The sequence below is a fragment of the Haemorhous mexicanus genome, chromosome 1 (genome assembly GCF_027477595.1).
Source record: "Haemorhous mexicanus isolate bHaeMex1 chromosome 1, bHaeMex1.pri, whole genome shotgun sequence".
NCBI classification, from domain to species: domain Eukaryota; kingdom Metazoa; phylum Chordata; class Aves; order Passeriformes; family Fringillidae; genus Haemorhous; species Haemorhous mexicanus.
In genome coordinates, this window is record NC_082341.1 from 43,905,223 (window position 1) to 43,921,511 (window position 16,289).

Below are 16,289 nucleotides of genomic sequence, written 5' to 3' on the forward strand. Positions count from 1 at the left end.
CTTGCATGTATGTTAAATTCACATATACAGATTGTCCTCCTACTGACATGTGTAGTGCTACTTGTATGGCCAGCCTGCTTTCAGAGCAGATGTCAGTAAAAGCATCACAAACCCTAGGTAAGATAAATGTGAATATATTGGTCTCATCTGCACTCATAGCACAATGGGAAAAACTTGACAGAGTGATGAAGATTCAAGAAGCGGAAGCTTGCACAATTCAGGTGCTGTGTGCTAAGTTACTTAGGCATTCTAACATAAAGATATATCCTTTTTTTTTTTCCTGAATCTGTGATAAGGATTATTCAAAGCTGCAATTGATTCATGGATAATGCAGACGTAGTATATTTTCACTGGAATGCAGAGAGAACTGGTTCATACAGATAAGTTATTAGAGAAGAATGGCACAAGGTTTTCTTTCCAAGTGAATAATCAAGCATCTACATTGCCTTCAAAATGTCTCATATTGACTTTTCCCAACAAAAGAACATCAGATTCAGTGGACCACTGCTTTTGTGACTCTGCCTGGTTTATAGATCCAGGATGGCTATGACAAATCCCACTGTTCTTTAGTGTGAGATGCACTGTTTTCCCAAGAAAACATTAAATGGTTTATATAAAGTCAATCTCACTCTCAGCCCTAACAAACTACTCCAGAATTGCTCTTTGTTTGCATTGTTCCATGTGCATTTAGCCTTCTGGTGAATAGCAAGTGAAAGTTTTGTTCTGCTGTGTTACAGCATGCTCAGTTGTACTCCTACCTGGTGGGAACAGATGTATCTACTTCTCCTTCTTCAGAAATGCCTTGCAGGGCTTTGAGACTTGAAATGGCCTATTATCTACCAAATAACAGATGTCTTCACAGATTACCCTCTTGGAGTAAAAACACAGGCACACCACACAAAAGATGATGATTAGCTAGTTGAATAACAATAGACAAACTCCAATGCAGATGTACAGGAAACAAGGAAAGGATCAGGCAGTTATATTTCTATTTTTCTGAGTTCATTATATACATTCTTTTTAACAATGACATCTTAATGTTAAAGCTGCTATTATGCAGCTTTCTGTTTCAAAGCTTCTAACTTATGATTTTTTCAAATTAAAATAATGTATTAATATTTCTCCCAATTACATGCTAATAAAAGACTTAATTCAGTTTGCATACAATTAAAGCATTTGTTGCAAAAGTATTCCATATGTTGTTTTACTTAATTTCTTTAAATATATTTCAGTTAAGGGTTTGCATTCATATCTTTCAATATGAAGGAGATTGAAGAATGCTTCAGTGATAAATCCTGCAAATCATAATACACCTCTCTGTATATAATCCAGCAGAATCCAGAAAGTTTGCTCACATAATTTGGAGTGAAGCATATGAAGAATCAGACATATTTATCTACAGGACATCCCCTTCTTGATGGTTTGATTGTCTCCTTGCAAAGACTTGAGTGCCTGCTGATTTGGTGGGTCAGAGTCTTCATGAATGCAGAAAAATATAGACAAGGACTCTGTTTACCTTGAGTCTGTTAAAGATTGCCTGATGCCTATTTTAGTCTGTAATTTTTTTCATTTAAGAGAGAATAATTTGGTCTCTTAGAGAAAAATAAATTAACAAAACAGGGGGATGGGCAATAATGTTTGATCACATTACAGTACCTTGTATTATTATGTGGAATTTCCATATCACAGATCAGGAAGTTGAAATCTGTTGGGGGGAGAGGACCATGCAGGACAAAATCTAAGAGGGATTTTTGTATTGGAAGTCAAGGTTAGAGCTTTTCTCATATTAGTGCAAAACTGCCACATTAGACTGCCTTCTGATCTGAAAAATCCTTATCCATGTATGTTTCTTCAAATTTTGCAGTTCAGCTGTCCTAGGATTTTGTCAGTAGGGAGGACGGTTCAGATGAGGGAGATAAAAGGTTGTGGCTATGGCCTAAGTGGTTGCCCTGGGTATTGAAATGATGAAGAAAGGACAGGGCTGGGATATGGTCCCCATGGAAGGGAGATGAGGAAAAGGACAAAGAGATTACTAATATGTGGAGATAACATGGTGAGACTGAGAGAGAAGGCACAGAGGGGTGCTGAGGAGTAGAGGATGGGACGTTTAAGAAAGAATGAAACCAATACACAGGAGAAAGAGAGAGAAGTGGGCAGGATTTGGGCAGTAGGGATGAGACTAGCAGTAAGGCAAGGTCAGGTGTTAGTCACCTCAAGGGTTAAAGTCTGGGCTCAGAACAGAAAAGGCTCCAGTTCTCTGGAGGATTGTTTTTATTTCTTTTTTTTTTTTAATGTACTATTTTCTTTTTGTGTTTTTAAACTGTGTAAGTTACACCTAAAAGCCCTTTTAAGGGTACAAAGCAAAGCTCTCTGGAATATGGAGAGATTTCAGTCAACACTGCTCAGATGAATCAATATTTTATTTTATCATAGTAGTTCATTATGTCACCTCTTCTTCCCGTAACTGTATATCATTCAAAGCCAGCTTTGAAGCCAGAGTTATTAATTTCCTGGGGAGCACTTCTATGCCTCTCATTATTGCGGCATCCGAGTGCTTTAAAAACATTAATGAATTGATCTGCACAATGTGCCGATAAGGTGAAATGACATTGTGCACCGGGGAAAATTATGCACAGAATCATAATGTCAACAAAGGACATTTCATTTAGATGCCCAACTTGAGATGTTCATGCCCTGACTTTCAAGAAACAGCATTGGATCATCCTCTCTTTGTTTTGGAGCTGGCTTCTGCTGAGTCCATCACGGTTGGAATTGCTCCATGCCTCCACAGTTCTGAGCACAGGTGTTCTGTGCTCTGCTCTAAGCAAACAAAGAAGATGCAATTAATGACTGCCTGCATGAAGTTTGGGTTTTGTGACTCCCTTGGCATTAGGCACTGAGGCAGAGACAGAATCCAGTTCCCCAGGGCAGCTTTCCATTGCCCTAGGCCCAACCACGGTGGTTTTCCAAGCCTTTACCTCAGTCTTGTTGGACTGCCCAGTGCCATCAGTGCTGAGGCAGAGATGCAGCAAACAGCAAGTTCCTTCTTGTTGTGACCTTGACTTGCTGAATGTGTGCATTCAGTCCTTGCTCTTACACTGAGTGAGGCTGGATATTAGACTAAAAACCAAGGTATGTGAGTTTATTGTTTGCGTTGTTGCAGTGTGTACAGACCAGAGCCAGTGTAGATTTCTTGCCCTGCTGGGATAGATGCACCAAAAGAGCTCTCATTCCTTTATATTGATTCATATCTCCTGTAACTCTGTTGTTAGCACACAGGAGCAGGGGCTCTTGAAGCAGAGAGAAGCTGCAATTTTATTTGAAAAGGATCCTTCATTGTGTCCCTGGGTAGCCTCAAATTGTGTGAGCTGATTTGGGGATAAGGTGGGAACTGTGTCACACAATACATCTGTGGCTGGACATCTCCTGTTTTCGTCCTTGCAAAGTTGAACTCATGGCTCAGAAGTGCATTGCACTCAAAAGACAAGCATGTTTTCCCCAACTTTTACTGCCTGTAGAAGCAAAGCCATGGTGCAAACAAGCAGGACATGAAAGAGGTCCTCTCTATTTCACTGAAAAAATTTTCTTTAGTAGGAAAAGAGAAGGATAGAAAGGGAGAGAGAATGTTTTTCAGATGCACAAATAGAAGATAGTCTCTATTAGCTTTCACAATGAGAAGGGTGTCTCACTGAAGTCTGTACTTGCAAAAATCCTGCTGTAACAATCCGGTCTCTCCCACATCCTCTCCTGTTCTGTTCAAGACCACTCTTCCCCATTTTCCTTCATCAGTTCATTTTCATAGTGAATCCCATTGTGGTGGGACACAGTCACTGGAATTACTCTGGATTTGCAGTCAGCAGCTCAGAACACGGCTTAGCCCATCTCAGTTGCAGTGTAGCAGAAAGTATCTGACACACCTGAAATGGTCCTCACATTTTAGCTCTAGTCAGCTATTTAGGCACATGTTTATTTATTAAATCCACCTATCCATCTTTCACCTAAGCAGTCCTATTCTTTCCATGTCTAGGCTCTTCCTTACACCTGTCAGGAAAAGAAAGAACAATCTTCTTCAAATGGTGGCATTTGCTTGCACTGCTTTATGAATCTTGAGCCAGATGCTGAATCTATACTGAAATCTCCTGTCAGGGTCAGTGGGCTTCATCTGAGGGGGAACTTCACCTGAGGAAGAACTTCACAGTCCCAGGCAGTAAATAGAGTTTTCACTAACCTATTACAATAAGCTGTGCATGTGAGCATAATCTTAGTTGACAGGATAATGTGGTTTTAGATGCTGGTGTTTTGAGATTTCTCTCTTTTTTTTTTTTTTTCATGTGATCTTCCTTCTGACTTACTTGGACCTCTGTACATGCCACTGAACCTTTTGAAGGAGGGATGATGAGCTGTTTAGCCAGTAGCAGTCTTGTTGGCTGCACAAACTGAAAAGGAAGAAAATAAGACACACAGTGATCTGCATGCTAAATCCTCTCTAAAGCTTCAGACCTGTCATGTAGAGCTAAATCTCTGTCAGTGCCAGGTTAGCATCTTGCCCAATCATCTTACTCTACCTCTCCTTCTTTTGCCTTCAGTCCCCCTCTCCAAAGCCTTAAGTTGTAGACATCACGTTGACACAGACTAGGGCATTATTATTATTATTCAGAGTTGCATAAAAAGTGAATTTACATTGAGTAAAACCAATAAGCCGTGCTGCTCTGACATTTAATTTTCTTGGAAATTCTTCCTATTGAATCAGACAGCACTACATGCATTTTCAAATGAAATTCAGTGTTTGCACTACAGTAATCTTGTAGGCAGAAGAATGAATAATTTGGAAATTACCAAGAACCTATTTCCTGCCACCTTCCTTCAAATCTAAATTTTTATGTGGCTCTATTTCTGTGTGATGCCATGTGATTTTTTAAAATTTTTATTTCCACCCACTGTCTCAAAATGATGTGCAAAATAGTCTTCTATAAAAAAGGATTGCTATTCATGTCTGGATCACTGGTTGGCAGTCTCCTATTTTTTCTGTGGCTATTTCTTCCTTTGACCTCAAACCCTGGGAAGTTGAGGATAAATAAATAGTGTGCCTTGAACTAGACACAGTTGTGATAAGCTCTGAGATGAAATCTCAAGCCTAAGCAGGTGTACTATTCTACTTTCCAGTGTGTGTTGATCAGCCCACCAAAGCAGTGCAGTCATATTTCAGAGCTCACTTTATCTCCCTTCTTCCCTTACCATATTGAATGTCTGATTATAAAGGAGGTAGTAAATGGCTCTGTTAAAAGGAGGTTTAACCAGAGACGTAGGTCAAGACATTGTCTTGCTTTCTGTGTCAAATGATTATGCATTTATGCATCCATCCATCCAGATCTGCCAAAGATGTTCCTATTCTTAGAGCTGAAGTTGTTATAATTTCATAGAAGAAGCTAGTTCAGACAGACTTTGTCTTTGAAGTGATAGACTTCATTTCAAGATGAATGTGTGCTCTAAAATAGCTGAGCAGAGGAAACCAGCAAACACTTCAGTTGGGATTGCCCCTGAATTAACACCCTGTCATGGGGGCAAGAGGATCTGGCAGAGCACACAAGACGGTCTTAGAAATGCCCAAACTTTCACGTCTGTTTACCATACTGATGTTTTTACTAAAAATATTTATTTAAACCATGTTGGGTTTTGTTGGGATTTATGGTCTGTTAAAAATCTAGCAATATAGGTTAGTATAAAATACATTAGTGCACCATTGAGACTGAATGGTTAAGAATTGAAAAGGTGGTTATGCTTTTCTACCATGCTTTTTTCAATTATAATAAAATGTTTCTTTCAATCTTAGGTACTTGTGTATGTCTATTATAACCTGTCATTCTGAAATTAGATCCTTATGCTGTACTCACACATTATGATTAGAGCTGGTTCAAAACATTCAATCCAAAACTGACATGGAAATAATCTTGAACATGTATTTTGATAGGAAACTTAATATGATTTTCTTTTGACTGAAAAGAAAGAGGAGATATGTTGTACAGCTTTATTAATTTTTTTTCCTTTTTCTTTTTTTTTTTTTTTTTTGTTACCTTTAGTCACTGAGAGGCATGCTAGTATAAATGGGAAAGGAAAGACAAACAGAAAACATAGCTATCATCTATACATATATTCACAAACAAATATATATATGCAATTCAAAATTACAATAATGAATGCATCACATTTATTTAATTTTTTTGGCAACTGGAGTGGTTAGGTTTTCCTTAACTGTGGGACCTTGTTTGTTACAATTGGATGGGCCACAACCAAAATATACAGCCAGGGCACTCTGACCTGACTCAAAGTTCTTGTATTTCACCCATCTTCAGTTCTCAGAAAGGCTGGGTCTGTGGACTGGGCTCAGCATCTGATGGAGCCAGGAGAGCACTACACTGCCATCCTTCACTGGTGATTATTTTCTTTGTGCTTTGCAGATGTAAACCAGCCTAGGGAGCTGAGAGGCAAGGTAGAGTGGATGGGTCTTGGACTCAGGTGTGCTGTGCTTATCTTATAGCAGGTCACTTGAAGTTCCCCTAGAGATGCTCCAAAACTTAATTAGCCGATCTTGATCTTTTTCTTCCTTCATATCCCCCAATCTTGTTAATCTTTGCAATCTCTTGAGGAAAGTTAGTACCAGGGACCTTTTTACAGATGAAGTTTTCAAAGCCAAAACCCAGTATGTGAGATTTTTGTCAAAACAATTAGAGGCACTTTCATCTCCTAGCTTGCATCTTTAGTTCACTGTAAATCAGATAATGCAGATGCACAATATTGAGCCTCCTTTGTTGTGGTGTCTTAAGGATTATTTGTTTAGCTGGGTAATTGTGACGTTCACTAAGGGGACGATGGTCTTGCAGTTAAAATTATATTGAGATTATATTGAGTTAAAGTTATATTGAGATGTTTCCATCTCAACTATAGATTTCCTTTGAAGCCATCTGGGGCCTTTGTAACAGTGTTTTCAGGACTCCAATACAGGTATGTTTGACAGTACAGGACTTGCTTGCATTTTGGAGCATCTTTATGAAACTGCTATTTTGGCCTGAATTTCAGAAGCATGAAGCATGCTTTGTGTACAGCTGATGCTTTCCATTCTTGAAAATTTGACCCGGTCAATCCACCTTAGGAATACAGTACCATATTATAAAAGAGGGAAAATTGTGCCTTCTCTTTTGCATGCTTTTTTTAATCTACTTGAAATACTTGCATTTAATCAGGCTGAATAATGTGAAAAGCCTGATTTCAGCTGCTTCACAAAGGTAAACCCTTTTTCAACTCTCCTGTGTTTATTACAATGCAGGCAAAGCTATTTGCTTGCCTGTCCTTTACATTAAGTCTTTTTTTATTGTATACCCTACACAATGGGAACAAGAGAATAGTTTAACACAGCTGCAGAGAAGTTAACCCCATAAGCCTTGAAATCCCTGTAGCTGGACAAAGCTCTGGGTGAGATTCCTTTTACAGATGTTGGCGTCCTCATTTTCAGTGTTATGGGCTGACATCAATTGCTTGACCTTCAGCCCTCTGAAACTCAGTGGAGAAAAACAGCCCCACAAAAAAGGAATGGGCCTCTTCCTCCCAAGAGAGGCATTTCAAACAGGGCACAGGCATCAGGCTTTAGAGAAGCCAATCCACCTGCTCATTGCAGAGGAGTTTCAGTGTGTAAATCAAATGTCACATCCACAGTGTGGACACCCTGAGGCCCATGAGATGCCACAGGAGATCCTCCAGGGAAAACCCAGCACCACAAAAATGGTGTGGAAGTAGAGCTTGTTTCTATATCCATTCCCTGCTGTGAGTGAGAAGGATAAACAGGCTGTATTTTCTTTATTTTTCCAGACGTTATAGAGACAGCTTTACCAACATAGTCTTGTGTGCCAGAAAAGTCTTTTAGCAGGAGGGCTTCCAGTGGTTATAAAGTTTTTCTATCAAAGAGCAGGCAATTTATACTGCTGAATGCTTCCTTGGTGTAGGGCAGCCTGTGAAATTTTCATCATGAGCTTGAAATGAATATTTAAAGATTTTCTTTGGTTTAGCTGTCATAAGACCCACAAAGAAAATTTTGAAAAATTACACAACTTAGTCTTAAATTTGTCATATTTCATTTCTAAAAAAAAGTCTTTTCAAGAGGACAGTAAAAAGTGCTTTTCACTATGGACTTTTTCTGTACAACTTTCTTGACTCAGTTGTTCCACTTCCATTTTTCATGTTGCATTGTGAAAGATTATTCTCCCAAAAACACAGAGAAGTTGGACTTTTTTCCTTCAGTTACTCAAAACAGCGTGTTTCAAGGTGCATTTCAATGTCATATTTCAATGAAATAAAATTGCATTATCAAAGTTTCAAATGCCCATATATTCTCATGTATTGAGGGGATTGCTTACTGGGAAAGAGAATATTGCTAGATGTCCATAGGGATTTCACAAAAATATTTCACTATTTCATGATTGGGTATTTTATATTCAGCCATATACAAGTTTTAAAAAAAGCACAGAAGTCTTCCCCTGCCCACCCCTAATATGTATTAATGGCCAAATTCTAATTATCCCTACAGTTGCTAAGTCAGTTTGATCTTTATGAAGATGTTAGCTTCTCAGGGCTCCACAGACATGAATGATGTAAAGGAAGGGCTTCTTCTTTTCTTATACTAAAGCTGGACAGACAGACACACACAGTCATGTCTTTGCACCACTGGGAACAAGAAGCAAGCAGAGCAACTGTTCAGTCTTTTCTCCCACTGGAGCTGCCATAAGAAGTATTTGCTAATGGTAGGTAATTAGGAACAAAGAAATAGTCAAGAAATAGTCCCTTGCACCACTGATGTAGTGTGAAGGACATTTAGCAGCCTAGTGCTTTAGAGTTTTTCTGATCTCCATCTCTGGGATTTCTCAGTTATAATCAGCCAAGAGAGTGACCCTGGCTGTCACAGCTTTTCCGGAATGGTCATGTCTCCTGTGAAATGACATTTCATTTCCACCCTGGTATTTTTCCTCTGTTTTCCCTGCCCTTTGAATGATTGTCTTTTACTGTTCAGTGATTGTTCATGAGATGACCATAGATGCCAAGACATTAAATGTCCAAAGGCAACAATAGTTTTACCTGGCCTTTCCCAGCTAAGTCCTTTCCCTGGCCATGGTCACTTAGACGTGAGGTTCTTCATGCCCACCTATTTTTATGACAGTGAACCTCAAGAGCTAGCTGGCCATGGCCTCCACTTGCCACAGGAATGACAGTAGTCTTTAAGTGGTCATCTTGCCTAGAGTTGTTCATGGCAGCACTGTCACAGCTGGGAGCAGGGCTGTGGGAATGAAGGAAATGGAACTGTTGTGTTAGAGAGATGAGGGATTGGGACTTTGGTAGTTAATGATGAAGTAGGGAAGCTGAGGAAGAGGGAACAATTGCTGTAAGGGTTTCCCTTGTATATCGACACTGCTTTGTGTGTTTTCCTTGATGGTGTTTGTCTTTGTGCTAATGGGGAGATATGGATCCAAACACCAATACAAGGAAAGCCATAGCCAGCCTCAGGCCCAGTGGGGATTGTAGATGCTGTGCATCTGAATTCAGAGGGGAGAGGCTTTGGGAAGGTTGTTTGGTTTTGGTTTTTTTCTGGATGCTCTGAGATTCTCTGCTTCCAAGTTTGTGTCACATAGGATCCAAGAAAAGCATGGTAGTAGCTCTAGTTCAGATCCCACCTGACTATTCCTTATGCACATATGACAGGCCTGCACCCCACCACCAAGACTGGTTTTGATCAGCTGTGATATCCTGAGGATAGACCCTACTCTCTGGAGACCTTAGGAAAGCTAAGGGTGTACACTTCTCTGGGTAAAGTGGAAGTAGATGTGAACTGCTCATTCTTAAATCTGCAAAGAGGAATCTACTTCAAAAGGTGCTGAAAGATCTAAGTATAAAATGGACATAAATGTAAAAAGTTCTGCACTCAGAATGTTACGAAGAAAGATGGTAAAGGTGGTTTGCACGTTCCAAGCAATGGGAAATAAATCACAGCAAACAATGTAGCACACGTTGAACAAGAACAGAGAATTCCTGCTCGGAGGAATCTTATTGCTGCAAGTTAATCATCTTTTTAATATCATGCCCTGAAGCTTTTTTGGATATATATTTTGCAAAATAGCATCTGGATTGTGGGAGCAGGCCATAAAATTAAGAAACAAACACAAATAAAACACAGAGTTGTGCTTGAGCCCTGTGTAGTCAAGAAGAGGACACCTGCTTCCTTTGTTGGGGCACACCAGAACACCCACTGTGACTAACCTGTGGGATGCAGTGGATGAAGACCATGGTGGTGGAGTTTACACTGGGGGAGTAACTCCTGGGAGTAGTCTCAGCTCTCTTGATTTGCAAATGAGCAGCCTCTGCTGTTGATGTCTTATGAGAAATCCATTGAACATCCTGGGGCAATATTATACTGAAAGAATCAAGGCTGGGTTTTCTTGAGAGGGGAGTCAAAAAAGATGGGAGATGGAAGTACTTCTGAGTCTGTCTGCTTTTCCTCTTTCATTTTCTGGAGAAATACTGTTGTTGAAAACTGTCTGAGATGTACCATTTTCTTCTTTCCAAAATGATCCATAGAGGAGAGAAGGCAGTCAGAAGTGACATAAGTTTTATGTGCTTCATGGATGGGAGTGGCTTGTCTTTTGCCTGTCTCCTCTTTTCATCACCATTTTTCATTTTCTTTATTTTAGACTACTGGTTTCCATTTGACAGACAGCAAAAAAGAGTTCTCCACTGACTGTTAGCTTTCCCTCAACGTGCATCTTCTGTTCTTTCCCTCCTATTTCTTCTTTAATTTAAGGCCTGGTTGGCATTTTTTTCCCATCAGACATAATGAATGGCTGGGAGCTGTCTGCTCTTTTGGACTCCTTTGTCTTCAATCCATCATTATGTCTTCATTGTCCTCTTTAATTTAACTGAGATGTTGAGGGGATCACTTACTGTGAAAGACAATATTGCTAGCTGTCCACAGGGATTTCACACATCTATTCATCATCTTGGTTAGATAAACTATATGTGAAACATTGTGTACTAAAAAATGCAAAATATGTAAGTCCATTTCAGACACCAAGTGCTTAACCAGTATTTTTAAACACAGGTGTCTGTGGCTAGGCATATGAAACCTTTTCTGGAGACAAATTTTGTCAAATTTAACTATGGAAGATGAATATTTCAAAGTTGACATAGATTTGGCTACAAACTTGCACTAACTTTATTGCTTTGTTTCAGAGTATGTCAGTAGGTACACCAATACGAAGTGCAATGCAGAACTGAAACTAAGCTCATAATTACACCTTTATTTCCTGGCTTTCAGAGGGAGTTCAGAGGAATTGGGAATACACCCTTTCATTTGGAGACCAAAATCTAGGAAATTAACTTTACAGTACTTAAAAAGAAAAAATCTCAGGGATCAGGTACAGTTGCATCAGATAATTCCCTCAAATACTCAGAATGGCTTCTCAAACATTAAAGCTCAGTATGTTTCAAAATTAGTGTTTTGGAGACATCTACTCCCAAAAAACCTCAGGGAGGTGTTGAAGAAATGAGTGAGGAGTATGAAATGGATACAAAACTCAGAGACTCACATTAGATTTTGGATTATTGAAGTTTAGCACACATTTTCCAACAAATTTTTTTTCCAGGACCACTTCTATTTCTGCTCATTCTTCATATTTTTTTTTTCTTGTAAGTGACAGTCTGTGTATTTAAAACGGGTGGTGGTACTCTGGTTTTAAGTTAAACTGTCCAAAGTCAGGAACTGGCTGTGTGTCTGCATTTTCCATCTGCATGTGCACAACTTTGCTAATCTATTTGTGCCTAAAATTACATTCTCTAATACCTAAGAGAACATGGGTTGGTGAACTAGAGTACTCTCAGCTACCAGCCACTCAGTCTGTAACCTTCCTTGATTGCGATAAATAAATGTACCTACAGGGCCCTGAGAAGAGTATCATGATGGCTGGACATGGCTTGATACACAGAAAGGAGATTTCCTCTGCAGCTATTGAAATGTCTGACCATGAGATTTTGCTTTGTCTTCTTAGAGGTACAGAAGAATTTCCATCATTGGAAGGTATTATTGTAGAAACTGTGGCAGCTTCAGAAGTCCTTATATATGATAGGTACATATTTGCAGTTTAATAATAATAACTACTATTATTTGATAATAATAACAATTCAGCCCTTCATTGCCATCTCTCAGAAAAGTTAAGGTAGTAAATGATTTCGTGGCAAAAATGGCAGATGAAATTCCATGGTGATAATTGCAAAGTCACCTCCACAGGCAAAAATTAGTCCAAGCTCTAAATACTTGAGGAAGGGCTTCGGAGGAGTTGCTGTTACTTAGTAGGCAGCTCTATAAAACAGTGCAGTAGAGCCCAGGAGCAGTGATGAAGACAAAGAGAATCATAGGCACAACTGGAAAGAGAGTAGAGAAGAAACAGGAAATATCACTGTGCAGTATGAAACTCCAGTACACACCCAAATTTTGGTGGCTGCATACAATTTTGTTCCCTTCTCCTCAGATCTGAACTGGAATGGATAAGTACAGCTTAAGGCATGACAATTATCAGATATTAGGTATATCTTCTTTATGAGAAAAGAAAAAAGATAGGAATTCCTCAGCTTGAAAAAGATATTTTAAATTATCTAATGAAAGACTAAAATTGTATGATGTGGAGGAGATGAGTGAGGAATAATTATTCTTAAGTTAAAAAAATATGGCACCTTAGGTAATTTATTCCACTCAGGCTTGCTGGAGACAGAGCAATCTATGCCAGGGTGTAAAGATTACCTTGCACTGAGTCTGTTTCACAAATAATTTCTCTTCTGTCCTGCTGGCAGCTCATGTTTAAGTCAAGGTAATGGGCTTGCTGGAGCTTTCACCTGGGTGGGTGCAGCAGTGGGTCCTCTGTTCTCAAGTCAGGTCTTGATTCAGGGATTTGATGGGCTGGTTCAGCTGCCTCAACTTTGTGCAGCCTTGATAGTCATTGCAAGCAGTCTCTGCCTTTGGCAAACCATCACGATGTTCCTGGGATTCCAAAATTATACAAATAAATCTCATTAGATGTCTCTTGCCTCAGAATAAAACAAATCCTTGTTTTGCACATATTTCCTGTACAAAAGAAACAAGGTATTAAAAACTGTGGGAAAAAAAATGTTTAAAAAATGTTTTCAAAATGTTTAAATTTAAATTAGTTGAACGAGATGATCATTGTGGGTCCCTTCTGACTGAGATGTTCTCTTCTATTAAGCCCAAGTCAGGACTTTGAAGAAGTTGAGACATTCATGGCAACATTTTATTTATGTATGTTCACTGAGTTCTCTATATATAATTTTATGGTCATGTGGTCAAAAGGATAAATCTTCTAACTGAGACCAACAGAAGAACATAATAAAGTTTTCTATTGATAACCTTAGTTTCTTTGCCCATATGCACACTAGTTCATATTTCTTAGCACAGGGTAAATTCCTGGTCTAAATAAGTATATACACAAAAGCCTGCAATTTATTTCAACCACAGTAACAGAATTTATGAGCAAATATCTTTCTTTATTATTGATAGTATTAATATGGAGATGGGAGAGAAATAAAAAAAAAAAAGGTTCACAGCCAAGAACTGCATCACGTCAACACTGCAAAGCATAGTTAAAAATTATACAAAGGTAATAATGTGGATTTAGGGTTGCAATTTCAGATTCTCCCTTTTTTCCATTGTTTTTTCTGATTTCACATGGTTCAGTGCTTGTAAATCCTGTTTTGATACAAAATTCATTTGTACTTTGTAAGAGTACTTGGGTATATGGTTTCTACACTCTCAGTGGCTTATCTGGTTCTTGTCTTTTCCTCCATTTATTTTTATTAATATCTTAGTGGCTGCTAAACACAGGCTATTGTATATGCATCTTTGAAGAGTGCTGTAATACATTATATGATGTCTGTTTATACATGAAGACTGAGGTTTTTTACTACATCTGTTTCATCATTTGGTGAGCCATAGGGGAAAAGGAGTAAACAGAAGTCCCTCAGCAAGTTTCCATGATAAAACTAGAGCATGAATCTAACACTAATTCTGATTAAAAATGATAGGCTAATTCACAGGTGATTGCTTCCATTTAGGAGAAAAACGCCTTGCAAATACTGACATTTCTGCAAGTTACAGAGATGTTTTTAAGGTCCAGTGTTAAATGGAAAGTGTGGAGAAATCCAAACACATGGCATTTGTGTGCATAAATTTCTGTGTGGAATAACTTAACAAAACCCAAGCATCTTTTGTTATGGGCAAGAAAAGTCACGATCCTTTTGAGTTTTCCACATAAAAGTCAAATATAGCTCTGTTTTCACAAGCTCTGCAGCATTTATGCAGTTCAAAGGTGTTATTCATTGGTTTGACTTGTTTATCTTATGTCTTCAAGACTGCATTTTAAATAAGCTCTGAAAGATTTATATGCATGTTAAAATGACTCAGAAATGTCCCTAGGAATTCAGAAAATGAAAATGTGTTGAACTGAAAGCTGGAGGATACTACACGCTTTTTAATATTGACCAGGGGACTTTTAAGGAGGTGATCTCAGGGTCCTGCTTTTCACAGTTGGTTCTGAATGTTTAGCAAATTATTTTTTCTGGAAGAAAAGAGCTTGAATGTTATCTTTGGGTACTTGGTGAGACATTACTCACAGCAGTGCTTTGGGACCACATTTGCTTTTCACTTCTGATTTATGCATTTATTTTCCTCACAATGTGAATAATTAATATCAGCATGATTAGGATTTATTTTTTCATAGTATCTTTTAAACCAGGGTGAAAAAATATCCATGTCAAGTGTTTGAAAATACCTTCTGAGGGCTCATAAAATATTATTAGTTGCTCTCCAAGTGGGCAAAGGCAGGGAGGTAAAGTGGTCACGTGTTTATGCCACATCACATTTTCAGACAGCAAGCACAAGAATTGTGAGATCCCCTTCTTTACCAACAGTTCAATTTAGAATAAACAGAAAATGTCTAGAGACATAGAGAAGGTTCTCCAGCCCAGGTATATCAGGAAGGAATATGACCTACAACAGCTGACTAAAATAGAGCTAAAAATGCCAGGACAAAGCTGCCCTCTCTGCAGAGATTTCAGCAGAGTTTGGGATCTCCTCTGCTTTGACACCACTGAAATTTTCATTGGGAAAGGAGGGGGTGGGCTTTCCCCGTGCTGTACTTGTTGAGGGATGTGAAAAGGGGAGGCTCAGGGAGAAAAATTCAGCCCCATGTGCCCAGCACAGCTGCCTGGTGGTGTCTGCATCTTGTGTTTGCTTCTCCACTGAGGACCCTTCCTCCAAACTAAAAAGACTCCAATGAAATTAACTTTATCAAGACATAAGCATGACATGAAAGTAATTTTCAGTGTGTTTATTTCACATACTCTTGAGAAATTTTTCCCTGTTTGGCTATGACTCTATCCTTCCCTGCCAAGCTGTTGGAGAGCATGGCCAAAGCAAGCAAAGGGCAGACAGGGAATTTCCCAGTGCTTATCAATACAATTTTCCTATGAAGCTTCATCTGACTTTGTAATGAACAGGTATAACAAGGCAGCCTATATTTTTCAAACATAATTTTCTCCTCTTGACTTTTTTTGTACAGAATCATGACTAAACTGGCAGACCAGCAGGACCACATGATACCATGAAGAGAAGCTTACAGGTCCTCTATTGCCAACTGTTTAGTAAGTAAATGTTAATTTTTTATTCTGTAAGAAAGAAACTATTCAAAACCTTATGTAAGATAGTAATATTTAAGCAGGGCACAATTCAGGGAAGTGTTTAATCATGTGTCTTGCTTCAGGTACCTGGAGGAACCATGTGAAAGTTAAATTACCCTGTTGTCTGAGATATTTAGAGATGTATTAAAAAATGAGTTGAAGGATCAGCTGATTCTGCAGAGTTTTGTACAAGAATTGATTTGCTGTGTCTTGCAACTGAGGCAACTATCACTCTCAGAATAATGAAATGAAGATACAGAGGATGATGGCTGGAAGAAATAAGGCAGCATTTTTTAGAAGAGGGATCCATCCCACTTGGCATTTCTGGTGGTCACCACTCAATGAAAGATGTGTGAGTGAGGAAGAGTCTAGGCTCACACAGACCTAAATTCTGTGTCACTTCCTGAGATGACAAGTTTCTTTCTTTTTCTAAGTTGTGGCTTTCAGAACAGTCCATCCAATGTGAAAGTCCAGCAAAAACATCAGGTGGAATTTAGACTATGTGGACAGGG

General features: G+C 38.8%; 1 protein-coding gene across 2 annotated transcripts in view; it reads left to right on the forward strand.

The window, feature by feature from the left end:
* Positions 1-16,289, forward strand: part of TMEM108 (transmembrane protein 108) — a 154,105-nt gene that overhangs the window by 53,606 nt on the left and 84,210 nt on the right. For both annotated transcript variants that reach the window (XM_059847645.1, XM_059847636.1), the window contains exon 2: positions 15,660-15,741. In XM_059847645.1, coding sequence (XP_059703628.1) covers positions 15,702-15,741 — 40 coding nt within the window. In that variant the 5' untranslated portion in view covers positions 15,660-15,701. The remainder of the gene's footprint in view (positions 1-15,659; positions 15,742-16,289) is intronic.